The 27,446-nt window shown below is 38.8% G+C and overlaps 1 protein-coding gene across 1 annotated transcript in view; it reads right to left on the reverse strand.

The window, feature by feature from the left end:
• TAF1B (TATA-box binding protein associated factor, RNA polymerase I subunit B) overlaps nucleotides 1–23,739 on the reverse strand; it is a 44,311-nt gene extending 20,572 nt beyond the window's left edge. The window contains exons 1-8 of the mRNA XM_066547221.1: nucleotides 23,696–23,739; nucleotides 22,830–22,928; nucleotides 22,274–22,361; nucleotides 20,408–20,505; nucleotides 20,009–20,104; nucleotides 19,261–19,393; nucleotides 15,740–15,896; nucleotides 9,337–9,436 (exon numbers count right to left, since the gene is read on the reverse strand). Of these exons, the coding sequence (XP_066403318.1) occupies nucleotides 9,337–9,436; nucleotides 15,740–15,896; nucleotides 19,261–19,393; nucleotides 20,009–20,104; nucleotides 20,408–20,505; nucleotides 22,274–22,361; nucleotides 22,830–22,928; nucleotides 23,696–23,713 (789 nt within the window). The 5' untranslated portion in view covers nucleotides 23,714–23,739. The remainder of the gene's footprint in view (nucleotides 1–9,336; nucleotides 9,437–15,739; nucleotides 15,897–19,260; nucleotides 19,394–20,008; nucleotides 20,105–20,407; nucleotides 20,506–22,273; nucleotides 22,362–22,829; nucleotides 22,929–23,695) is intronic.
• Between the last annotated feature and the right edge of the window lie 3,707 nt (nucleotides 23,740–27,446).

Raw genomic sequence — 27,446 nt, forward strand, 5'->3', positions numbered from 1 at the left:
GAAACCCCTTGAGCTGCGGTCCCTGTCAGCCCAGGAGCTCCCCCCATGACCTAGAATTTATTTATTCTTACATAGCTTTTCATGTTTCTCTTCTTGCTACATTTCTAGGCCAGGCTTCTTGCAAGTGTTCCTGTTTCCTCCTGGCATTGGGATCATCACTACTACTCAACAGTAAGGAATTTTACATTGTGAGTTATTAACCAAGCAATTCCTTTATAGTTCCTCCATCAAAACAAACCAAAAGGTCACTAGAAAAATACAAGCTATTTTTTAAATAGCAAAGTTTTGCTTAAGCAAAATGTGTAATATTTATTGCTTAGAATTCTTTGCTGTAGGCTAGACATACCCCTTTTATGCAATGATTTTGTATACTTTTACCATTTAATATTCCTCAACATTTTTCAAGTTGAATAAGAAACACCCTGAGATCTCTAAATGTGAAAGTTTATCAGACTGTATTTAGTTAACTTAAAGGCTTGAACTATGACTTTAAAAGAGTTGTTCTAAGATAACTAGTTAATGAAAAATGAAGTTTTACGATCTTTAAAAAAGTCTCCCCAGAACACAAAACCCACAAACTGAAAGCCTAACTGAAACCCCAGAACAAAAAAAAAAAGTGACTGTACCACATCAATCAAAATAATCTATTTAGCCTTGCACCCAGAAGCGAGCAAGCAAAATGTGTAGGGAGGAATTTAGGAACCAAGCAAGCCACAACACTACCAAACATCTGACCAGCTTTGTACCTTTTGTGGCTGACTCAGCAGTGAGATCTCACTATTCTTTTGTTCCAGATCTCTATTCCTCCATGACATTTGTACAGTCAGCATCTGGCCCTTTTAACATCCAGAGCATCATTTAAGGCAAGGAGTTTCACCAGTTACCCACAAAACGTATGAAGCCACATCTGCTGCTGTTTGACTCTGAACCTGTAAACCAGCAACCTCTGCTGACACCTCCCAGTCCTTGAATTGGAAGAGACATTGAACAATTGCCTCCTAAACATGTTCTACAAACTATCACCACATCTTCCTCTTAGTCATCTCTTCTTTAGGTTGAAAGATAAGTAGATAATATTAATTGTTTCTTGTAAGAAAATTGTCCCTGTTTGATAATGCTTCTTGTGACTCTGTACCTCTCAGTTCTTCTGCAACAAAAGGAAGGGTAAGAAAAGCAAAACACTCCATCAAATCTCTGTATAGCATTTAAGATACAGTACATTATAGATTCATACATTAATATAAAATTTTTTCATCTCCATTCTTCATTAGATGTCAGGAGTTATTAGAAAACAACTCTAATGTAGCTGGTCTAAAACAACTGCGTGTTCAAAAACTGCATCATAAAGGGATTACAGAAACCTATATCAATAAAATCACACAGGTATTTAAACTAAGGCTGCTACCTGAACATAGCAGCATTGATAACACCAGCTTTCAGAGAACACTGCAAACCAATTTTTCTTTACTTAATACTATTTTTTCTGCCTAGAATAAAGATATTCATGTTAGCTGTTGGACAAGAATGAAGTCTGAGAAATTTCAAGCAATATTTCTCTATCTGTATTCTCCTAACTATGAAGCTACAAGATTATATATCTCAGTAGACACAACAAGGGGAATATTTGATTTGTTCCAAACTGCTCACACAGAATCCAGAATTTTATTAAGGAAAAAAAGAGAGGAAAAGTGAAAAAAACAAAGACTTAACAGAATGATGAAAACTAAGGAACTTGCAGGTATACCTTTGTTTACACTGGATTTTTTTTTCCAAAATTATCATTCTTCTTTAAAAATTCCTTCTGCCTGTGTAAGTAATCTTTGCATGTATCAGCAATATGCATTTTACTTTTTCCTACATGGTTTATTCATCAAAAATGGTCAGCAGACCATTTTATTTAAAAAAACATCTTCAGACTAGAAATTCATTTAACTTGCTACTAGCATAGCATTGTTATCATCTACCAAATTAGCAACACTAAAACAGTCACCAAACATTATAAATCATCTCCACAATAACAATTTCAGTACAATGTCCTCACACAATATTCACAATACAAAAGTATACAGAGAATTCCACTCCATAGACAATGGGACAAGAAACATAAAGCCTTAGAACAGTGATTCACTACACCTGTCCCTCCTAGAAGAGTACTATAATTAGGAGACTAAATCCACACCCACAACTAAAGAAACACCAGCACTTATGAAATACTCAAGTTTATGAACTTCTATTCACATACTCAAACTCTGTAATGAAGTAAATTCTAATCCTTTGCTTTTAACTTGATGAAATTACAGTACCATAAATAGCATCTTTGATATAAAACATTCACAAAGAATGAACTATCATTTGCTGTATGAAAGCACTCAGCCACATTCCATTCAATTTAGGGTACAAATCAAGGAACTACAGGAGAAAACTGAAGGGACACATTGGCCTGAAGAGCAAGACAAGTACCTCTATTTTTAGTGGTGCTAAAAACAGTCATGGTGAGATTTCCAAGGATCTTCAGTGGTCAATATTACAGTTTCATATGAATTTATGCCACAACCTATGAGCAAAACACTCTACAGACATTCCTAAGTAGCACCATCCCCTCTGCTTTTCCCTGGGCACTTCATGGTTCAAGGACAGAACTCATTCTTCCCTGTGGTGCAATGAGGGTCATCAGTGATCTTTTATTATGGGAGAAGATTATTAATTCTTTCAGTTCGAAAAGAATGATGAAAAAGTCCTTAGGCCTTGTTTTCAAGCTTTGCAAACTTGCACAGACCTCCAGAAGAGCTGAGTGTAGGCAAGAAGAGAGAAGTATCAGTACTCTAATAACAGTCCCTCTGCTAATCTCTATCCTTCCCTGCTATCTACGTTTATGTGACCTAATGAAAATACTCTCAGTAAGTGAGAGAGCAGCTACTTTTCAAAGCTTCCCAGGGAAGATCCTATCTAAGTTTATACATTTCAAACACAGTAAAATATCTGTGATATGCTTCTGACTGCAGGAAACAAAACAAAAGCAGCTCAAGGTATCCAAACCAAAATGCAAACAAGTGTTTCCAATGTGAATAAGCCAAGCAATACACTTAGATACAGGAGTGATAGTTTCCTTGTGTTATTAGGTACTGTAAATTCAAAGAATTAGTTTTCAATAAACCCATAATACTGATGCTACTTCTGGTCAGAAGACAGACAAATTATTCAACCAATCCCAGAAGCATATTTTACAAGAACCCCCTCACACTTTGTAACAACCTGGTAGAGATTATTAGAAATTACTGGGGATTGAGTGCCAAATTCTTTCTAAAATTAAGCCATTATGCTCAAAAGCTAAGGACTAACCAATTCCTGCTTTTGCCTGTATATGGCAGGTTAAATCACAGAGCAACTGTCTTTCCTTAATCCATGAGAAACCCTCCATTTTTATGTTTTCCTCCAGGCTACCTGACAGTTCTTCTGCCCCCAACATTCACAGGGAAATCAAAATCAGGAGGCGTCTTAAATTACTTAAACTTTTCAGCTAAATTTACAAAACAAAATGGCTTTTACTATGCTTGAACAAAGCTGAATTGATTCACAGACATTTTTGTGGCACATCCCCATGTAATTCAAAGCAGCTTTACTGAGCTACTGAGTTGTTGGACGGTCACAAGGCACAAAGTGTTTATGTGGTACAAGTATTAACAACCATATTCTGATTGTAATATTGCCTGTAATGAAGAGAATGAGAGAAAGGATACAAATGTGAGGCTCCATATCTTTAACCCATCTGCAGCAGTAAAACTCTGGAACATATAATCATAACATAAATGATTAACACTATATGTCATTTATAATGTGGAAGACAAGTCCCACACTGGGTAGTAGTGCACAAATATACAAGTTCTGAGTTTAAAACTTGTTCTCAAGTACATCTTTCTTAATACAGTCCTGGTAGGTCACTACATTCCCAGACAGATCTGCCATATTCCTCTTTTTATTGTGGGATAATTGGATAAAGGGAAATCACCAAAAAAAGATCCCCCTTTTTGAAGAAAGGGGAGGCATTTGACTGCAATGGTCAGAGACAACGTTGTCCTAGATAAAAAAAATAGAGACAAGAAACTACAGATATTCAGCAATGAAACACAATGTAAAGGTGTTAAGTTGTAAGCAGCAGGGAAACAAAACCCAAACAACCCCAAATTCTTGAATTTCAATGCCACAGGTAAATAGGTATGTCATGAAATAGGAAGAAAAGCAAGACTGTGCTATAACTAGAAAAAGAATACAAATCCATTGCATTAAAATCACATGTAAGGAAGAGAAAAATTATGTCTGCAAAAAAGTAAACCACTATCTGATAAAATGGAGTATTTTACAAAGGAGAGGCCCAGATAATTTACACACAAGAAGCTTCAAGGAAATAACTGAGGAGTTCTCTGAAAAACAAATGTTGTTTTTTAAATAATCTTAAGAAATTCTAAACATCAAAGGGCTCTCCACTTTAATATGCAGTATTTAAAAAAATGTAAAAGGGGAGATTCAGGAACTTAAGTAAGTACATTCCTTGTTACAGGCAGCAATACTCCGGATTATACAAAACAACAAACAAAAAACATGAAAAAAGAGACTATGGAATTGAATTACAGAACAAAAAAGGAAGAATTTTTAAGATACAGATTCCTAGGCAGCAAGGTGTTTCAACAACACTGTCAACACTAAAACATTCAGTGTCCTTATAAAACATGTGGATTTAGAATTGTGCAGCTACTTCCACCTAAGAGAAAGGGAAGGGGAAGGGGGAATGGAGAAAGGCTTATAGAGAGAAGCCATTCCATGACCACACCCCAGGGGCAGAAGAAGTAGCAAGGATAATTCAGGAAATACCCATTCTTTTTGTCTTCAGGGACAAGGTGGTAGACAGGTCTGAACAGAATTCAACTAACCCACCAAGCTCAACTTCCTCCAGACCCCCCCCCCCACATTCACTGGGGGAAAAAAAAAGATATTCTTAACTCATTTCTTCCTAAAGTTTTCTTTTAAATTTGGAGAAGAGATTGAGAGAAAGGAACTTCTCTGAGGTCACACATCATGCTCCTTGCCAAGTCCAAATACTTGTGCATCCAGAGACAATCACTTCCAAAGCTCTTTAGCACAACAGGATCTGAAAGATGCTTATGAGACTACACCTATCCTGCTGCACACAGCACATACTCCAAAGTGACGTGGTTGTTATCTTCAGTACTTTAGTAAATCATGTTGCCCAACATCCATGGGAGTGACCTGCTTACCTATATATACACATATATTTAAATTTGTGTGTGCATGAAGAATGTGAGAATCAAAATGAAGCATTACTTTTGGACATTAAAGAAATTCCACTTACAATGCATTAAAGGTAAAATACACAAAAAATAGTGTGTTTTATATAAGTAATGAGAGCTAAAGGTAAATTTGAGGCAGGAAAGCACAACCAATTTTCAAGCCCAAGAAAATAATACTTGAAAGATAATTTGCTATACAGTCCCAAGTCAAAAATGCATGGCAAGATAGACCTACGGCAAAAACAAACTGTTGACAGTTCAAGGCAAAAGGGATGCTTTAATCAATTTTGTATAAAGATCAAGATAAATCCCTAAAAGCAAAGTGGAGGATGTGTATCTTAAAGATGTATCCCAACTTCATGCAGAAATAAAAGAGGGAATTTGTGTGAAGCTGGAGGACAGATTATATCAATAAAATAATACAAGCTGAAAACAAATTATCCAGTGAACTTTATATATACTACTAATAATTTACAAATACATTTTAACTCCTATACTAAGGGGTTTTAAAAGAAATAGATATCCTAAAATCCTAGATATCCTATGTGCATTAAAAAGGGAACAAAGGTGACTTCCACCTAAAGAGAAAAGATGACTGCACTTATCAAAAACGTACTGGCTACTGGCACAAGCCTTAGGACGACCAGAGATCTACTGTAGTTAATTTGCAAATACAAGAAAAAAACTCTTTACCTCCTTGCACAGAACAAACCCAAAAACTTATGTATCTTATTCTTTCTTCATACATACAAAAAGATTTTAATCAAATGGAATGAGAATACTTGTTTTAGAAAAAGGAAATTTTGCTTTTCCTTCCTTGTACTGGGAAGTTAGAACTTCTGAACAAAACAGGAGCATTTTGCTGCTGCTGCTGCTGTTTGCCCTGTTAACCCTCTCACTCACTCATTTAGGTAAAACCTATTTTCCAACGGCTAATTTCTAATATACACATGATTTAATAGAGGAAGGGATAAATAAGATGACTAATTAAGTAAAAGCTTAGAAAACTGACTTGGAGCAATGGAAAGAAAATACATATGGAAGATAACTCATTTTTCTTAAAGATCTTCTATGAAGTACTTTTATCCTTCAGACAACACTTTTGAGTAGTACTTCTCTCCAGCTAGGCCCTGACACCTGTCTAACAGTTATACATCATGATTAAAGATAGTACAGAGAGCTGGAGGCTCCTTTTCTCTTTATGAGACAGTCATGCTCAAAGCTCCCAGACCTCTGGACAGAAGTGTTCAGATACAACCATACCTTTGTGGCAGGTATTTTAAATAAAGTTCAGTTTTAGCAGAATGAAGAATTATGCCCTTCTTGTTAGCTGTTCCACTACCAAAATATGAAGGGCCTATCTACCACCTATACTGAAAAGGTGGAACAGAATACAAGGCATACTTGAGGTTGGAAGGGACCTCTGGAGATGATACATGGAGTCCAACACCACTGCTGAAGCAGGATCAACTACAGCAAGCTGCCCAGGACTCTGTCCCATCAGGTTTTGTGTACCTCTGAAGACAGGGACTCTACAGGGCTGCCTGTTCCAGCACTCAATCACCCTTTCACAGTGAAAAAATTTAATATTCAAATGGAATTTCCTGTTTTTCAGTTTGTGCCCTGTATTTCAGTTGAGTGCTGTCCTTCCACTGCACACCACCAAGAAGAAAGCCCAATGCCATCCTCACTCCTCCCTGACAGACATTTATACACATTACTGACATTGCCCCCAGCCTTCCCTCCCCAGTGATAAACCCCCAGCTCTCAGCCTCTCCTTGTACAGCAGATACTGCAATCACCTCTAACTGCTAAATAGGATGCAACACAAGGAAAAACTGTCAGTGATACAGACTCCATTCCTAAATTACACAACACAGAAATTTATCACAGATGGGAAGCCTGAAACTAGTCCCATTCCTTGCATATGGGAAACTACTAAGTGACAAGTCATAAAAAACCCTTTGTGCATGTACACATACACATGCCACTACACAGAAAGTAGGTGACTCACTTCATAATAACATTGCATTTACTTTTCTAACACCTGTAACAACTTCAACCTTGCACAAATTCAGCATATTTTGAGTATGTGGGAAATTGTTACTAAAAAAAGTCTTTAAGGCCCTGAGAATATTTATATACAAGATGAGCCTCATCAAGTTAGGCTTCATCTGCACTTCACTGATAAAGCGATATTTAGTATGATTCAAATCCTTCAAGTTACTGTAACAAAATTACTTCTTGATTCAAATTTGGGATTCAAAGGACACAACTAAATGCACTAAAAATCTGTTCAAAATTAAAAAGGAGACATATGGAATAGTCCTGTCAGTTATCAATATTTTGGAATATGTTTGCAGCTTATATTCACCAGACTTGAAGTACAACAAATAATGGCATTAGAGCAACTTACACACCTGGTTGTAACAGCCATAATATCATCAAGGTTTTTAAGATAGTTGTCTACAAAATATTCAATACAGAGCAAAGCAGAAAAGAACGTAAGCTATATTTTCAGAATGGAGTATTACACAATCTCATTTCCTGCTCCAGGACAAAAACCTCATCTCTTGAATTTCTCAAAACTCAGATGCCAAAACTAGACACAGTATGACATTGGTAATCTCAGTGCTGCAGTGAGAAACATGAGATGTAGGAAAGAGCTAGTCAGAATTTTGCAATTATCAGCCTCATGATGTAGTAAAAAAACATTAAAACTAAATACAACTGAGTATATGCCTTACTAAAGAAAAATTGAAGGTAGAGTAAGGAGCAGATATTTCTAAAAAGAGGAAGCCACAATAATAATACAGTGGCTGGAAAACAAATGGTAGAGTAAGCCTAGAGAACTACACCTATATATCTCAGTGAAAACACAGTTAAGAGATTACCTGGTTAGTGTGCATATCTACTAATGCTTTGGAAGTGAAGGGAGCAGCCCTATCCTAAAAGGAAACAGTAGGATCCTCCAAAGCAAACTCATCTCCTCTCGGTGAACCAGTTCTCCCACTTTCAGGTATGCTACAAGCTTTACAGTTGCAATTCACAAAATAAAAACTCTAGCAGAAGATGAAGGCAAAGAAGGACAAAGACTTAAAACCAAGTTTATACTCATATTTCAACCTAACATATTTTCTGTTAAGGAAATTTCTAAGACATAGAAATCAAAAGCTTTTATATTAAATTTTTCTCCTGATTTTTAGAAGTTGAGGTCATAATTCTCATTTATCCAAACAGGAAAGCAGTAACACAAACCCAAAAATGCCAAAACTTCTGAGAAGGCACAACCCCTGAACACCTCATGACTTGCTGAATATAAGCTACATACTGGAGAATGTTAATGTTACTAGCAACATCATCAGTGAGGGCTTGGCAGAATTGCTGCTTTCTGCTCTTAAAAGCTAAGATTTTATTTGCACACTTCAAAAATCCATAATAAATTTTTGTCTGCAACAGAAATGTCATTGGGCAATTGTTACCACAATACATAAGAATCTCAATAAAGGAAACTAAATTTCACTCAAGTCTGTCCATTACTATTCAGTTCCTAGAAGAGCTGTATTCCCTTACATAGATTTTAGGTTTGATATATTTCAATCAGTACAGCAAAGAACAGAACAAGGGATAGCATCTAAACCATATTTTATTAAAAGAATATGGAATTGCAAAAAAATTCAATAGCTCTTTCAAATAAGCACCAAAAGGGATAATATATGGCCATTACACTTGAAGCTAAATCCTGTTTCTGAGTGTTTTGAGAGCAGTTCTGAATACCCTTTTCTCCACAAGTACTTATTGATTTCGTTCTAACTTAGGTAATCAGTATAATAAGACTGGTTAAAGATTAAAGCACTCCAAGTCACAGAGTGCACAGGTTCTGCCAGGCTCCAATACTGTGAAACATGAACTGTATTACATAACAATAGATTTAATCAATTTATTAGTACAGTGACCAAAATAATTTAAATACCACTAAATAACTAGGTTTTGATTGGGTTATTTTTAAATTTTCCTTTAAGAAAAAAATTACCTCTACACAAAAGATCTTAAGATCAAGTCCACATAACTTCATTTTCTCTGGAAAATGCTGGAAAACATTCATATATGGAATATGCCCTTCAACAACAAACCTGCATTAAAAAAAAATAAAGACCAAATCAAAATAATATATAAGGTAACAAATTAATATGTTTATTATAAAATTAATATACAAATCAACTTCTGATTTGAAATAACATCAGTATTATGCAACCTAAGCAATTCAACCTGAAGTTACACACTGGAAATCTCCACAGAACAAAAACCAGTTCAATCATTTAACAGGCTTTCAAATTCAAGCTGAGATGTGACTGACAAATGATAACATTATGGCAGTAAGCATATAATCAACAAGCTTCCATGGAGTTTGTTCTGCACATTCTTCAACTACTGCATTTCTTGAACTGCTTTAAGCCTCCTTGAATGGCATGAATTTTTTTTTTCAAAATCCTAAAGCTTTAAGTAAATTTTACTTTTAAAACATAGACTTTCTGCTGGAGGAGTTTGAATCAGGTAAAATGATAGGGAAGAAAATCACAGAATGATGAGCAGATACATAGAACTGAAGCCACATTACTTACATTTTGTGATGATACTTTTCAAAAACAGTATTACTGAGGGATGAATAGAAATTGCCTTGTATACTAATAAACAAAAATAGTTTCATTCTTATTTGCACACAAATAATGCATCTTTGTTGTTAAAAACTGGTTTTGGTAAGTGGTTGACAGTATTATCTGATATTTTTCTTGAACACATACACACACACACACACACAAACACACACACACACACAACACATATATATATATATAAAAGATGAGACTAACAATAGATACTAATAAAAAGCCACCACTACACCAAATCCCTCCTCTTATCCAGCATCTTAGCAGACACCCACAATAGGACAAGCAAGCACTGAACAAGCACACATCCTCACAAGGCAACAGACCCAATTCCACACTAAGGCACACTGGTAGTCTCCCATAGGACTAAGCTAGAAATGCCTTCCTGTCTCCTCTTCTCCAAACCAATTTTGTTAAAAGAGCACATTAAACCTGACAAACAGAGAAGACTCTAATATCTGGACTGAAAACAATTTTCTCCCCTGCTGATGAGTGTTATCTCTCTGATCTTGTTACATAGATTAATAACTTCTTGATCTACAAATATTTAATGATATTAAATAATTATATTTAGTATTAGTTATATTTTAATTAATATTAATGTAATAATATTATTTAATATTAATGATAATATTAATGATGTTTAATAATGTCCCTTCTGAGCCTACAGCAATTCACAAGCTCACCTGCTATCTCCCTGTTCTGTGCCTCATCACTATTTGTTCCATGTTATGTAGTGTGTATCTATTGAAGTTGACTAAAATTCTGTTTAAAAGCTAGTTACTGCAAAGTTTACAGTTACAGTCTACTTTTTTTAAGCAGTCTTACCTGAATGTTCAGTTTAATTGAAAAACAAATAGTTAAACCCAGGATTAAAATAAAAAGTGCACTTCATGATTGAAACTGTCTCAGTTAGAATAATTTATAATGATTCCTGAAAAATAACAGCAATATGAAAAATCACATTGCCCAACAGCCTTTGTTCCAAAGCTCTGCTTAGTAGTCTTTTAAGTGAAGAAGTAACAGGTGGTGCACAGTCCTTTCTAATCAAATGGTGTAATGATCAATCATTTTGCTAATGAAATTTCAGTAGCTTTCCTGAAGCAGCAGAAACAGCATTTCCCCCCCTGAGCAGAGATGTGCACTGGACTCCCATGAGGTTGCTCTCCAAAGCAGCCCCCATTGCTACTCCTCTCCACCCTGCCTGACCTGCTGGGCAGCTGGCACATCTACTCCTTAGCTCCTTTTAGTCATCCACTACGCTGGGGAACATAAGCTTCAGGTATGGTTTCACAAAGTTGATTGAGACAAACTAAAAGCTCAACACAACTAGCAAGACCTCCTCCTTGTGAACCAGCCATGAGCTGCTGTTGCTCATCTCTTCCCCAAACCTAAATCACAACAGCAGCAGAAAACCACCAGTTACCCTATTGCCAGCAAGGCTTCTTTCATCATCTAACAAACTGTGGAGAGGCTCACAGATGCCTCTGCAAGTGAAACAGTTGCCAGAGGGAAGGGGGTGCATGACACAGGCAGGAGTAGAGGGAAGCAGGACCTTCCCCTTTCAGCAGCAGTGATGCATTACTGGCTCAGCTGATGATAAGCTTTGGCTGACACACACTAAGGCACAGTCACACCACTGGCTGTCAGAGATGAAGGCCTGGAACCAAGGCACTGGGAGCAGCAAACGCCTGAGCCAGCAGAGCAGCAGCTGGAACAGGACAGAATCAGGACCTTGTTTCGGGTGTGGTGTGGTGGTGATGTAGCCAAACCACCCTCACAGCTTGCTGCCTCTGAAATGGGAATCCCACCCTCCTTCAGTCCCCTGCCACACACTCCTCCCTGCTGACAAAAGCACTCGTGTGACTTCCCAGAGCATCAGACTGGAATTAGTCTCTTCAGGGTTTCACTCCAACAGACTCAGATGACTGCAGGAACATTACTGCCAGCACAAGGCAGAAAGGGACAGCAGTGAAGCACAGCAACCTGCACTAAAATGTCCAGTGAAACTTTCTTTTACAAAATTTATCTTCTCTAAATCTACTTCTTTCACCTAATAAACCATAAACCACATGAATGCTAGCATCCATGGCAAGAGAAAGAACAGGAATGTTAATGCAAGATCACGGCACCAAAAACTTGGAGCAGCTTAAACTGATGCTGGAACCCCATCCTTACACTGCAAGAGACAAGTAGTGTCCACCAAAACATTTTTTTTTTTTTTTTAAAGTTTTCACTAATTTGGTTGTACCAAGTCAAAGCACTGCAACTGTTTAAAAGTAATATCTTTTCTAGCTTAAAATTATTATCTCCAGAAAAAAAAAAAAAGAATGCTCTCTCCTCTCAGGTTAAAAGTTGTTTTTACACTCTAAAAATACAGCACAAATAACCTGTTGTGAATAGAATGTGCTGATGATGCAAGTTTTAACACTTAATCCAGAAGTCCAGACTTGGAATAGCACTTCAGAACAGTTTCTGTTGTCTGCTGTTCCTCCAAACCTTTCATTTAACAGACAGATGGACAAAACACCTGTAGGACTATGTTCCATCAGGGAGGTGCTTGAAAACTTGGCTGGCAGATGCAGTACACAGTCCATGTTCTTTTAATTACAGCAGCAACATACATTAATAAGGCCCAAGTATGAAAAAAATCCTCAGTCCTCAGCATGCTAGAAGGAAGTGATGCATTTGTTAAAGCCACAGTAATGCCACAAACTGATTATAAGTTTAGTCTTGCCAGCATATGAAAGGCATTAGTTCTCAGAATCTCAAAAGTCTAGCATCTTGAAACTTTTTCCAAAACCCAACTATTTCATTATTTAGATGAATAATATACATCATATGGAATATTGTAAGACTGTTCTCAAAGGAAAAGGATTTAATGTGTAGCATAGACATGAGCAGAATGCTGTTGAAAGTGTTATTTTTAAACCAAAATGTTCCTGTCAGAGGAGGTAATTGTAGTGTTTTTCTGCTAAGTGTGTCAAGTAGCAAGGAGGAGTATATTTTTGGCGTTGTAAATCCTTTAAAAGCTGGCAGATTGCCCAACTGTAGTGCCTAAGCATGTATCACAAGGGAGGAGTGGTAGTCAGCTGACTTCAGGGTACAGAGAAAACCGAACTGAGGAAAAAACAAGGCAGAACTTTAAACAGAACTCTAATTCAGCTGGTTTAAATAAAACAATTTGCCTACAAAGACTTAAAAGGCAGTGCTGAATACTTAATGCTTTCTCTGCATAGTTTTCATCTTCAGTCTGTCGTTATTTTGTATCTTAATGCATGCAAAAATGTGAACATTGTCTGATTTTTTAAACTTAAATATTCAGAAGTCAGAAAACAAGTATTTTATGGTAGTTCATGCAATTTAAAATTCTTTCTACTTCTTCATCAAACTTGTTGAAAGGCAAAGACCTTAAGGGTAGGGAGGGAAGCATGATAACGTAATTACAGTCTTATATAACTATCATATCATGGTAAAACTTTGCAATACAAATAACATTCTTTTAAACTTCACTTTCTGTACTTAATCCAGTTCATATGTTCAGTGCATTTAAAGTTACTGAATCATTGTGATTTACACAATCTTACACACATAAATTGTATCTAATTACATTATATATTCTCATTCAAATAATCTTATTTCAATTTCCAATTGATAGTTTTAGATTATGCCTTTCTGTGCTACATTTGCTACTTGATTTTTAAAATCCTTTTCCAACCTTTTTACTGCTTTCATGTTTTCTCTAAATCCATTCAAGTGTGCTCATCTCTTAAGGATATTAGTCCAAAGGATAGTCTCCAGGTTCTTTTTCCAGGATCTTTTCTGCAGTCTCAAATTTTTAATGTGCCAAACACAATAATTTACCATTCATATGCAAACAAAACTATCTATCTTCCCTCTTGACAGCTGACTTCAACAGTTGTTGTTTGGTTGGGTTTTCTTCCAACCATACCATTGTACTAAGACAGAAACATGTGAAGAAGTCTTTGCCTGGCATAAGCCAACAATGCTTCCAGAGACAGTTTCCAAGATACAATAACCAAAGAATATATATTTAATTATTAATTTTTCTCTCCAAACAGAATGGGGTAACTAATAATTCTTTAGTGTGAACCAGTTGCTCTATCCCAGAAATTGTAATTTATTACCTGGATTTTTGCCGTATACAAACATTATCAGACAGGTTTTACATTATTTATTTGCTAACCATTAACAAAACTACTGAGTATGTTATGGTAGTTCTGACTCATACAGAATTTCCTAAGGAAGAATGTAGCCAGTAAAAATCTTGTTATTGAACACTACTTTGGAGTTCTATTTCCTAATCTACTCAATAAATACTTTTGTATTGCAGGGTATTAGTTTGAATTCTGAATATTATAGCATTTTAATGAAAATTTTACAAGCATCTTTTATGCAACAGCGTATCCAGTTATGCAAATATGCAATGGTTTGTGCAATTCTGATCAATGAAGGCAACAGCCACTCAAAGTAAAATCAAAGGGTTAAATTGTTTTGCATAGCAATTGATTATCTAGTAGTAACTACTGTACTTCAAGACATAAAAAACCCCCTTTTGGAAAGTAGATCTTTTGTAAAAAAGATCCTTGAATATCCATCCTTCTTGGAAAGTTTGTACAAAGCTAGAAAAGTGCAGGTGGAACCTGGCATGCCAGGGGAGAGAGGCCACAATGGAACATCAGGCTCTGGGGGAAAAAGCCCCTTGCATTCATCACACTTTCAGCAGCTACACCAGATGTAAGCACCACAGGTAGGGGAAAATGTACCCACTGCCTTGCCTTTTAACTCACAGGTTACATATTTGAAAAATAAAAATAAAAGCACTGAATTTTAAATCGGTTTTTCCCTTACTTTGTCTGAGTTTTCAATTTGATTTGCCAATGTATTTACTTGAGTATTTCTATTCCATATATTTTGGCCAAGTAATATTTTTTCATCATCTGTTTAGAAATACCCAGTATTTCAAAAGTTGTTAAGAAAGGGTATCAGAATAAAAAAGGTTTTCCAAGGAAAATCTAGGATTTCCTGAACTTATTTCAGCCTGATTTAAAATATTTATTGCCAACAAGAAGAGTTGATGAATTATTTTTCATTCCTGAAGTAAAGTCCACAAGGAAGTGCTCATGGCCTTTTAGGGGAGAGAAGGGAGCTGCATTGTCAGCAGTAGCCTGACAGTCTCCATTTAGCATCAAACCCTATTATTAGAACAATTTATTTCTACCATATTAAAAGGTATTATTCTGAACTCTCATAATTACAGATACAAAGATATGAAGGCAAAATGATCTTCTTATATTAATTTCAACTCCACTGCGTGAAGTTACTTTGTTGCATTTCAGATCACTGTATACTGCTGGTATTGTCTGCATGATGACACTGATGTAAGTCCTGGAGAATGTTTACTCATTTAATTCTGACATGCTGACAACAGCAAATATCACAGAAGTGTGGCCATACAAACCTCCAGCAAGTCTTAAGAATTTTTGAAGGAGAAGGGTAAAAAACACCTCTAACTTCAAAACCTTCTTCCTTACAGGTCTTTGAAATTCACTGCAATCAACAGAGAATGTCCTCCAACAGCAGCTGCACAAATGGTTATGACAAAGGAAAGACAAGACAACTAAATATAAAGAACTTCTCACTATTACCGAGCAAATTCATGTGAGGGCAATAGTACAGATCTACTTTTGAAAAAATTATTATTATTATTTATAAAAGCAACAATTCTTCACTAGAGACCATTCATACCTTAAGAGTTCGGACAATGTAATTGGCTCTCTCACCCAGAGCAAAGCCAAGTAACAAAACGAAAGGGTCATTGGCATTGTCATCCTCAGTTTCTCCTTTTGGTTCTTCATTAAATACAAGCTGCCATCTACTGATCCAGAGTACACAGAGGTGCTTTCTTCGGTTTTTGTTAAAAGAAAAAAAGCAATTGATATGATAGATACACGAACCATGCGTACAAAAATCAAGATAAAGGAACATACAAGACTTGTTCAGCAACTAGTAACATTTTGAAACCATTACTTTGAATTTTTTGCTTGTTTGCGTGCTTTTCTATGAAACAGTTTAACCCCAATTTATTAATCTACCACAATATGAGAAGAGAACCTGTTTCACAAAGTGCTATTCCACTCAACTAGGACATTAACTCCTATATAACATATAACTAGTAGTACTTATGAACTGGAAATACTGTTTTCCATTTGAGACTGTGAGGAAACAAGGGAAAATCTGATGTACTTAAATCAATGCCTCTGAGTTTAGCATTAAAACACAGTTTTAAACTTCAACACAGGCAGGACTTTAATGAAAAAGTCATTTACATTGCAGAAATGTTACTGATGTTAAAAGTCTGCCCTGAATCCATCTGTCCAATGAATATATAATCTCCAACTGTGGAAACAAAGGTATTCTTTTAAAAAATGTATATAAATTCAATGTCAAAGAAATAACTTTAAAACAAGAATGTAGGAAATGGTGAAGAGGGTGGGAAAAAAACCCAAATAAATTATCATCCAAACCTCTCTACTTCCTTACTCAGGTGAATCACTAAAAACTAAGAGAAACAGAGAAAAGAGAAAATTTTGTTTAGTAGACTGATTTATGAGTTTGGAACATTTTCAGCAGTGAAACCTGAGAGTTCAGGAAAAAAGGATAAAAAAAAATTAAAAAAAAAAATCTGTAAGCCCCTCTTCCCTACATCATGACCCAGCCAGGATGAAGGAAAATGTATTTAAAGCACACCGGCACAAAATATCAGCAGTGACTCTGCAGAGATTTTCCTCACTTCACTTCCCCACAAACTGTTCACCCCTTCAGGCAGGAATGGCGAGAGCTGGATCCACAGCTCCCCAGCTGGGAGGGCAAGGGCAAAGAGCCCGCTGGAAACAACCGGGACCTTCCGAGAGCCTGGCAGCTCCGCGGGCGGGCGACAGCGACACCTGCGAGGTGGCAGGGTCAGCGGGGCAGGGCCACAGTGCCCGCAGGACGGGGACACCGCGCACAGCGCGTTCCAAGGCCGGGCTGCGGTGCCACCTACCGGCCCCGGAGCCGGCGCTGCGGGCACGGCAAGGCACAGGCACAGGATCGGCACGGCCCCGGCACAGGCACAGGATCGGCACGGCCCCGGCACAGGATCGGCACAGGCTCTCGGAGCCGGCCCGAACGCCCGGTGCAGAGCAGAGCGTCCCAGCACGCACAGGTGCGTCAGGGAACAAAGGCAGGAACACGGGAACATCGGTTTAATCCCTGGAGTCAACAGCTTCACCTTTCACATGGATACTTGCGCTTAAAGGCAGCTTCGTGACTGAAGCTTCATTGTTAATTTCACATTCAACTCAATTTATTTAAAATAATCCTCATTATATTTGTGGCCTTAATGATGGCACACAATTTCCTTTTATTTCTTCCAGCTTATGCATGGCATGACAACACACAGTTACACACAGCTAATAATTTAAGAGTTTTATAGGCTTCTCTAGTATTATCTCAGTGCTATACTCAGTGGAATTTGCTATTAACCCTACACGAAAATAACAAAAAAAAAAACAAAAAACCAAAGCCAAAAAACCAAATGCCATCTGGACAAGCCTCTTAGGGAAAGAAGGGAAAGAAGGGTGTTGAGCTTTCCAGTTGGTAGCAATAACAGCTCAGCAGAAATGATCCCAAAGAAAATATTTATGAATTTTCACAAGAGTTTACAATAGACTAGAACACACTTACTTTTGTTAAATTTCAATAGACAAAACTATTTCTATGTTTGTCTGATTGCACTGACATTTACTTTAAGTATCACTGAACTCTTTAACTAATTTCAAGTGATTTTAGTGAAATTGATGTCTACTGGAAGCTGAATTCAATCTGTGAAACAACTAACCAAGACAATAAATTATGGCCTACTTAGGACTACCTTGCTGTTCTAAAACTTTAAGCAGCAGACCTATAAAAGGCACAAGTACTGAGGAAGAAAGGAGTTACCCTAGACACTAAAAAGGGGAAGGAAATTCAAGGGAATACTTTCACTAGAAATGCCTCACTCAATTCTTTCCTTTTTGTATTATATTTGTATAACACCCAAGATTCTACATGCACAAACATACAGTGACTCTTTACCTCAAAATGTTGTTGTTTTAATATATAAGGATGAAAGGTTCTAGCATAAAATTTTAAAAAATTTGCATCACCATTTTTATACCTTTTCCCCGCCACCTCCCTAAATCTGTCTGGAGTTTTCTAATTGCTGCTGATCAAATTTCTCATTCTATTACCACTTCTGGACTTTACAAAATAAAGAGAAAAGCTTGAAAAAACAAGATTGCATTCTTGTGAGGGTAGAGAGGCAATATCACAGAAGAACAGAAACATCCCAAAAGGAGGATAGTACATAACAGGGGAATAAGAAACACAGAGACAGATAAAGAAGGAAAAAGTAAGCAAAGAAAAAGGCAAGAAAGAAAACCATCATAAGTTTAAAACAGAAGCCAAAGCTTTCAAATATGCCTTACAATGCATTTCCAGTATCAGCCATTGCAGCATTGTCTGATACTACACTTGCCAGCAGAAGCTAACACTCCAGTTCTCTATGACATTTTAATGAAGAAGTTCAGCATGCTGTAGGTATTTTCCTGCTGCTATTGTGAGCAGAAAAGAGAAACTGATGGAATGCTAAAATATGATTTTTCATAGAAGGGGTCATTGGGAAAGCAATAAAAAGACTGTGGAGACAAAAGATACAGAAATACCAAAGTAATGTAAAGAAAAAAATTAAAAAGCTAAATATATCTATGGGATAGAAAAAAAAAATTCACCCCCATAAAGAACAAGCAGATGTTTTTTAACATCAAAGTCATGACAGACAGCTCTGCTATCGGTTAAATAGGGTTTAAAAAATGGTTAAATATGGTTCAAAGCTGCTGTGTTTGTGAATATCTAGCTTGGCAGATATAACAGCAATTTTTTCCCACTCCAAACAGGAGGCATGGAGCAAACTTGCTATAAACCAGAACTTCCCCCTGCATTTCCCCCAGAACTTCCTTCTGTATTTCCAGGTCCTGTTCAACTTTTATCTCCTTGGGTGGGGGTTGGAGGAGGAAGTGTTCTATTTCTGGTAGAAGATAAAGTAGTACAGTGTCATACAAGACTGAAAACTTTACAACTTCCAACCAGTTCCTCCAATTCACTGTACACAAGTACACTTTAAATCCATTTATATTTAAAAACTACAGAAAAACTGGTTTTCAGATAGTTCAGCTCACTGCTCCTACCTGAGGCCTTGCTCACTGATGAGGCAAAGCTGCAGTCGGTCTGCAGGTCCCCCTCACTTTCAGAGACAGACAGCAAGTGCAGGAGGCTGGGTCTCTCTGGGTCACTGTCCACATCAGTACTGCTCTCACATACCTGGGGTTTGTAAATAAATATTTGTATTAGCTACTCTTAGTTACAGCTTTGATCTTAACAAACCACATAAAGCATGACAGATGCAAAATTAACAGCAAAAGTTAAAACCCAAACTGTTCACATTTTTACTCCACGAATCACCAGTAAGTGGGGGGAAAAAAAGAAAAAAAGAAAAGGAAGTATTTTTCAAGGATTTCTCAAGGTCAAAAAACTTCCAGTGACTACATTTTAATCTGCTACAATGACCAGAAAGTTGGCAACACACAGAATCAAAGCTTGATCAAATGAGTAACTTCAAGAGAGCAGGCAGGAAAGGATGGTAGCTGATGATACAGTTTGCATTGTCATTTGTATTTACTGATTATCTATGACAAGACAAAGCAAAACTTTTAAATAAGCAGTTTCAAATAATCACAGAAATATTCACCTCTTGAAATAAGACTCCAAAAAACTCCAAAACCCAGTAACATGGACATGTGCAAGGCTGTTCATATGATCTCCTTCATACTGAGGTGACATTATTACCATCGAGATATGTCGCCTAAACAAAGAAGATCTCTGTTGTTGCTTTTAAAAAGATACCAAACATCTCATGGGATTTGAGCTTTCACTTACTGATAATGCTTTGACAGTTTCCCCAGCTGGTCTCTTGCAATATGCCTGTTTGCTCTTCTGAAGGTAACACCTCCAAAAATTGCACAGAATTTCATCCTGATAAACACAAATGGATGGTAAATGGTACAATGTTTACAAGATCATTAATTGCTGAGAGAACAGAGTGTAATTATTAACTCAGGAATCTGAATAATATTCCCTCTCTAATTTTACTAACTGTGATTTATAAAATACATTTTAAAATTAACAGAGAAACGAATTTTTATTTCATATGCTCAATGATTTTAAACAGAGACTTGTGTGATTCACTTTAAAAATTAAAATCTTTTAAAATCCCACTTTCTGTAACACACACACACACACACACAGAGTGTACAATTCACACTGACATCCACATACCTTCATTTGTGGACATACTCCTAATGCTTCTAGAGCTTCCACTTGTTTCTTGAGTACAAGCTGAAAGCCTTCACAAATATACCATTCACAACCTCCATCTAAGGAAGAAAAATGGGGGACTATGTTTGTTTGTGCTATTTTGGGTTTCTTTAACCTTATGCACATGTATCCCCATATCTCTATTTAGTAATTTCAGACCCTAGTGCATAAACCAGCTACACTGAACACTCCATTAACTTCCATTTATTCACAGCCTTAATACGAGAAGCAAAGTTACTGAACAAGAACTTCACACATTTCCCAAGAATAATATAATTCATTATAATGTCTAGTGTGGCATTTGTAATTGAGCAGAGCATTGTTAAATTACCAGTTTAAAAATAACTGAGAACCTGCCATTAAAAATGAAATATGAACATTCCTTTCCCACCCCTGACACAGAGAACTGGAACATTACAGTAGTGAGTCAGGCAAAAAACAACCAATACCACTTTGGTGCTTTACCATTCTCTCCCACAGAATCATACATGTTTAAATAAAAGAATATCCCAACTTCTAACAAATCCTAGCACAACATAAATTTCACAGGGAGTGGGCCTGCTCCAATCTACTCACTATTTCTTTAAGGCTGCATTGCAATTACTTTTTGCCCTTACCTCTCTAAATTCACTACTAACCTTTTCTACAGGTTTTTGGTTTTAGAAATTTTCTCTGCATTTCTCACTCCTTTTTCATTCCTTCCACACCTGTTCTTCACTACTTTTGTTCCAAAACACACCTTGCATCTCCCCATCTTACACGTTATCTGCCCAAAGCTTCTGCCCTGCTTTAATGATGCTGCTCTTAACTGCTAACCAGTGAGCTAACAGACACAGCTTACTCCCAAACATTCATGGAATACAGTGTAACATGACTGCATTCTGAAGATAAGGATTTCTTTCTTAAGAAGCCTGGGCTTGGCTAATGACCTTCTCAACAGGATAAATTAAAAGCATGAGTGGTCCAGACTTTAGAAGCAATACAGGATAAGGAAAAGTGGAGGGGTCCCTTTCACACCTCCTTTCACTTCCACACAATTGCTCTTTTTGAAGCAATGTAGCAGCCCCACTGCCTCTGCAACAGAGCAAAGGTAGATGAGCACATCAGAAAGATAACCCCTCACTTCATTTGGCATTTTAATGCAGTTTTGTTTTCTGAAAGTGGTCACAACAGTAAGAGATGCGTCCAGCCAACACAGAATATCCACACAGCTCTAGCAGCAGCTTTACCACTACATCCTCAGGGCCCAGATCCTCCTGTGTAATGACCACTGTTCTTCTGAATATTCATAAATTAAAAGTAAAAGAGTGACTCTGGATGAAAGATGCAGACTGTTTCAGCTACTGGAACTGACTGAAACCTCTTCCATGCAGTTTGTGTGTAAGCTGCAGGGCCCAGTGCCTGTAACACAGGCCAGACTGACACCAAGAGCTGGACCACCATCACACCTCACCTGCCAAAGACAAACAACCTCTCTGGTTTTGTGATAGCCATCACAGGGGAGGAACAAAGGATCACCACATCTGAATGCATGCCTCCAGTAGCTTCAGTGAGTATTTGCTTCCAGAAATCAAAGCACAGTAGCACATAGCTCCATTCAATCAAAAAACCCCCACCTCTGGGCTCACCAGAGGTCACCTGTGGCTCAGGAAGTCACCAAATGCGATCTCTGAAGGTTGTGGCAGCATCAGGGAGGTGCATTTTGCCCCACTCCTACAGTCTTTCTTGCCTATCTGCTTTTGTTCTCCACCAAAGACATAATGGCCTAGGTGAACAGCGGCTGAACAGCCACCCTTTTGCAAAAAACAGACAGAAACTCATACATACCATTTTTTTCCTGCTTTTTTAAACCTTTGGAGATTGTTTGGACTCTTGAATTAGTAATAAAATCAGTGTTTACAACTTCTCTGGTTCTCTGCAAAAAAGGAATACAACTTAGCAAAAAAAAGAGCCAGGTCTAACTTTGTCCCATCGATTGTCCCATCATAAAACAAATGGAGGAATTAACTCAAATTTCCTAAACTAACAGAAGACGAGACAGTCTGAACTTCTGATTCAGAAATTTCAAAAATAGACAATTAGTATAATGGACACACAGGTGACATGCATCAGGGTTTGCCTAGATTTGGACTGCACAAAAGGCAGCAACACCCAGACAATGCTTCTAAGGCACCTAGAGAGCACACTGACACCACAGCTACAGCAACACAGCAGGCCAGGATGGCTCATTCTAAATGTTGTGATTTCAAGGAACATTAGTTTTCAATAGTGTCAGCTAAAGCATGACAAAATGCCCTCAATGCCAAGAAGAAAAATCTGTAATTTTCTTATATAAAGTCAAGAAGCAATCAGAATAAACCTTGCAAGTAAATCATGTTTTTACCTCAGTAACGTTGTGGCAAGATCTACAATAAAATCTGCCTCCATCAGTGAGACCCCAGTTCACTTCTGAACACTGAGCACAGCGCTCATTAAAATCTCTCTGAAAGAAAGAAAAGCCAGAAGACTTTCACAATTGCTTAAGTAAAACAAATGGCATTATTGCTAGGCTACTGCACAGCTTCTGAGATGATTTATAGAGGAGAGGATTTACAGCCTTTGTGTTGGCTCTGGCTGGTAACAAGTGATCATGGCACTTGCCATCAGCCGCAGGTAACTCTGAACATGTAATTGTAGCTGTGAAGCGCCGGCTCCCGTGTGTCTGAGCGTCAGAACAACAGGAATGGTGATCCACGCCTCGCACACACGTGGCGGGGCCTTCAATAAAGCCACCCATCAGAAATAAAAAAGGAGACACAAACTCAAGTGGGAGGCGAAAAGAAAAATAAATTTCTAGAACTGTAAAGAAACACACGCGGTGAGAGAAAGCTCGCACGAGCCGGCGCTTCCCGGAGAAACCAGAGAGGGGAAGAGAAGAGGGAAACCGACAGATTAAAACAAAGTGGTTTCCAGAAACGCCTACGTGCGTGCCGGGGAGAAGCAGCTCCGCCAGGCCCAGCTGAGGGGCGGCCGGCACCACATCCCCGGCCGGGACCGAGCGCCGGCCAACGCCGAGGGGCCGGGCACGGCCTCGCCCGCCGCCTCCGGGCCCCGCTGTGGGCAGGGCAGGTCCGGGCCGGGCCGGGGCAGGCAGCGCCCGCCGGCGCCTCCCCTTTTCCCCGTTTCCCCGTTTCCCCCTCTCCCGCCGCCCGCAGCCGCTGCCCGCCCGGCGGGGAAACGCCCCCGGCCCTGCGAACCCCGCAGCCCCACCGTGTCCTCCTCGTCCATGGCGGCGGCGCCGGGGGCGCACCATGGCAACCGCGCCGGGCGGCTCCGCTGCCCGCCTGGAAACCGCGGCCCCGGCGATTGCGTTCCGGGCCGCCGCGGGCCCCGGGGGCGCAGCGTGGCGCCCAGGGGACACGGGAGCTCCAAGGGGTCATTGCGTGCCTCACTGAGGGGACATAGATCCAGGTGTGAGACATTGGATAGGAGGAGAAAATTCTTTCCTGTGAAAGCGGTGAGTCAGTGCAGCAGGATGTCCAGGGAGGTTGTAGACGCTGCACTTTTGGAAGTGTTCATGGCTGGCTTGGATTGATGCCTTGAGAGACTCCCTGGACAGAGGCTGGACTGTGTAAAAGGAATAAAGTAGGGATTCACTAAAAGGCCTTCAAAGGATACACCCTGGGCAGTACAAGAACCCGGCCATGGCTCCACCCAAGATGGACACAAAGTCACGAGTTTTCACACTTTTATAAGTTTTGGTCCATTTACATATTGGGGTTAATTGTCCAGTTACAGCTTCAGGTTATGAAGTCCGATCCTCCCAGTTTGCTCTCCTCAATTATCTCCTTTTTTACACTTTTTGGGCCTGAAACTGCAAGACTGTCCTTGGTTCTTGGCTGGAAAAGGATTGTTTTGTCTGAGTAAACTGTGAGGAGAACTTGCTAACACTTTATATGAAGTTCAGAGTACACACTAATGCAGTACAGAATCTGGAAGATATGAAAGCTAAAACTTAAGGCATCAGAGGGGATGCAGCCTGGGCAGCCTGGTCTGGCGGAGGTGTCTCTGCCCACGGCAGGGGGGACTGGGGCTCGGTGATCGGTGGATCTCTTCCCGCCCCTTAATATCCTCTATATCCACATGGTGGATTCTATAGCTTCTGTGCTTCAGCCATGGAGGGGACACGGCAGCTTCAAGGGGATGTGGGGTGTCCCAAGGACTGCAGGGTACTTTCCATCACACAGTCACTTGGGTTGGAAAAGACCTCCTGAGATCATCGAGTCCACCACCATGTCAACTGGACCATGGCACTCAGTGCCATGTCCAGTCCTTCCTTAGAGACCTCCAGGGATGGTGACATTGCCACATCCCTGGGCAGCCTGTTCCAAAGCCTAATCACCACTTCTCTCAATAAATTCTTCCTGATGTCCAACCTAAACCTCCCCTGGCACATTTTAGGACTATGACTACATGTGCAGCTTAAGACTAACACTATGTGTGCCCTCTGAGCCTCAGCCCATCGCCATCCTCTCCACAGAGCTCCTGCATCCTCATCCTTGCATCACCTCCGTGGCCCCAGCTGGTGACCACCAAGGCTGTACCAAAGCTCTGGGAAGGGGGCTGCTGCTGCCTGTAAAGAAGGCCACAAAACCTCATTTAACTATGTAAGAGTGTTTGGAGATCCTTGAATAAGGGAAACTACAATTTGAAATCCACTTTCAATTAAAAAACAACACCCAAACCTCCAGATCTTGATGTAGGTCTCTAATTTCTTGCATGCTAATAATAATGTTTAAAGATGTCTAAACACCAAGATCTGTTATTGCAGCGAATTTGCCCACAAAATTGGAGAACAGGTTTAAGCCTTTAAAAAAAAAAAAGTCCACTAAGCGAAAGCATGGGAAAAAATTAAAGTTAAAATATACATATAAAGAGGGGAGGCTACCTTGACAGCTGTGGTTACATTGATGTTGGAGGATATGTAGAGAGCTAGAGGCGAATTGTTTATGTTTAAGAAAAAAGTTATTACTCATACCAACTGTGATCTTTTTTCAGTGTGGGCTGAACATTTGTAACAGCCATTAAAGAGAATTACGCATGTAGTTCCTGCCATGTTAAAAAGGTGATTGTCAACCTCACAGAAATGCAGCTAATACTTTGATGAAACAGATCCTACTTGTGTTTTTAATTTCCATATTTTTTGTTTGTGGAAATACTGTTCTGGGAAAGCAAGGCCATTTTGTGTGACAGAGAGGGTTTGATCTTTTTCTAATATATTTCTAAGATTAAATACTACCTTGAAAAAAAATCATATCTGTACCTGTGATAAGAGAGGAAGAGGTGTGTTCCAATGCAGAAGATAAGGCATTGCTCCTGCTGAGAGCAGTGCTGATGTGTGACTCGATGCTGTGAGCGGGCAGTGGGCCTGCCCAGTGGACTTAACTAAATTGAGGAATTTGTTTAAACAAAATGTGGAACTGACTGCTTTGATGAGGCAGGACCTCAGAGTTAGGTCTTCTGTTTTCTAATTACAGCTGGTCCATAAAATATTAAAGGAAGTGTAATCACAGAGCTGCCATTTTGTCAAAACTTGATCACTTCATATTTACCAGCAGTAGTTGAAGATAAGCAAGAAAAGAAGAAAGATGTGGGGGACTGCACAAGGAGGTGTTTAGGTATAATTGTGGCCATACTGGTGCAGCATGCCAATAAAGTTTTTGAACAGGAAAGCCCTTACTCTCTGCTGCTGGACAGCCCACACTGCTTGTCTGAGCTGCATTTTCCATGCAGGTGAAACAGATGTGAAAAGGTACCAAACTTTGGAAAGGAACCAAACTTTGGAAAGGAACTTCTACAAAGACTGATGCTGATATTGCTAGCTACTTATTAGTGTCCAGGCTCCCTATAAATGCAAAGTTTCTATTGGTATTTCTGAAGTCCATCAATTAATTAGTGCAGACTACTAATCTGGTAGAAAAAAAATCAAAGTATAATAGGGTTACCAAGTCTTATAACTATTTCTTAAATATTTTTTGAAATGACATGAATAAAACCGGTTTTTCAGCATATAAAATGATGTGTAACCTTTGTCCCTAATTACAAGTTACCCAAGCATACTGATAGGGGTATGATAATTTCAAAGCCAGGAGACAGACTGTCTTCCTGCTTTGGCTCACTTTTCTAATTAAGATCATTATGCATAGTAGTCAGATTGATTCAAGGCTTAGATAAATAACACGTCCTGTTGTTTCCATTGATTTGAATTTTTAATGAACTGAGTTCCATTGCTGATATCACATTTCTGGTTCTTGACTGCAGACTTTCTGCATGTGAAAATGTAAGAAATATATATTGGACTGAAAGACATGTCCCTTGGCCTGTCCTTTGGGTTGCTGTTCATGAAATTGTGCTGGCTCCAGGATACAAACTTCTGTAGCAGAGATTCTCCCCAGAGTCTTTACCCATTGTCAGACACCTACTACAAAGAGTTAGAGCAGAACAGCAACCTCAGCTGCTCCAGAGATTGTGCACATGAACACAGGGCAGATCTACCAGATTCAAGTTTATAGAAAATGCATGCAGTTATTAACACACAACATATCATCTTTGCACCATCTCTCCATGGAAGGACACATGTTTAAAGGCAGACAGAAAACAAAAGAGAAATTAGGAGAACAAGAAGCAGATGGCTTCACTCTGATCTTTGGAGACCACGCTGTAGAAGGGGTCAGGGTAGAAGCTGGGCCAGCAGTGGAGGCAGAGGTGCAGCAAGTTGTGCAAGGACAAAGGTGGGAACAGCAGCAAGGTGTGGGGGTTACAGCAGGCTCGGCAGGGAAGGATAACCAGGGAGGGGCTGAGCTCAGCACAGCTTTGAAGGAAGCGACAAGAAGAAGGAATTTAACGTTACAGCTCAGACACACCCAGCATTGCCTTGCAATAGTGTTTGTTATATGGTTTCAGCTTTCAAATTTTATTAGTTAAATAAATTTCCATCCCTGTTGTGGAAAACCTGAAGATA

Source organism: Molothrus aeneus, chromosome 3 (genome assembly GCF_037042795.1).
Source record: "Molothrus aeneus isolate 106 chromosome 3, BPBGC_Maene_1.0, whole genome shotgun sequence".
NCBI lineage: Eukaryota > Metazoa > Chordata > Aves > Passeriformes > Icteridae > Molothrus > Molothrus aeneus.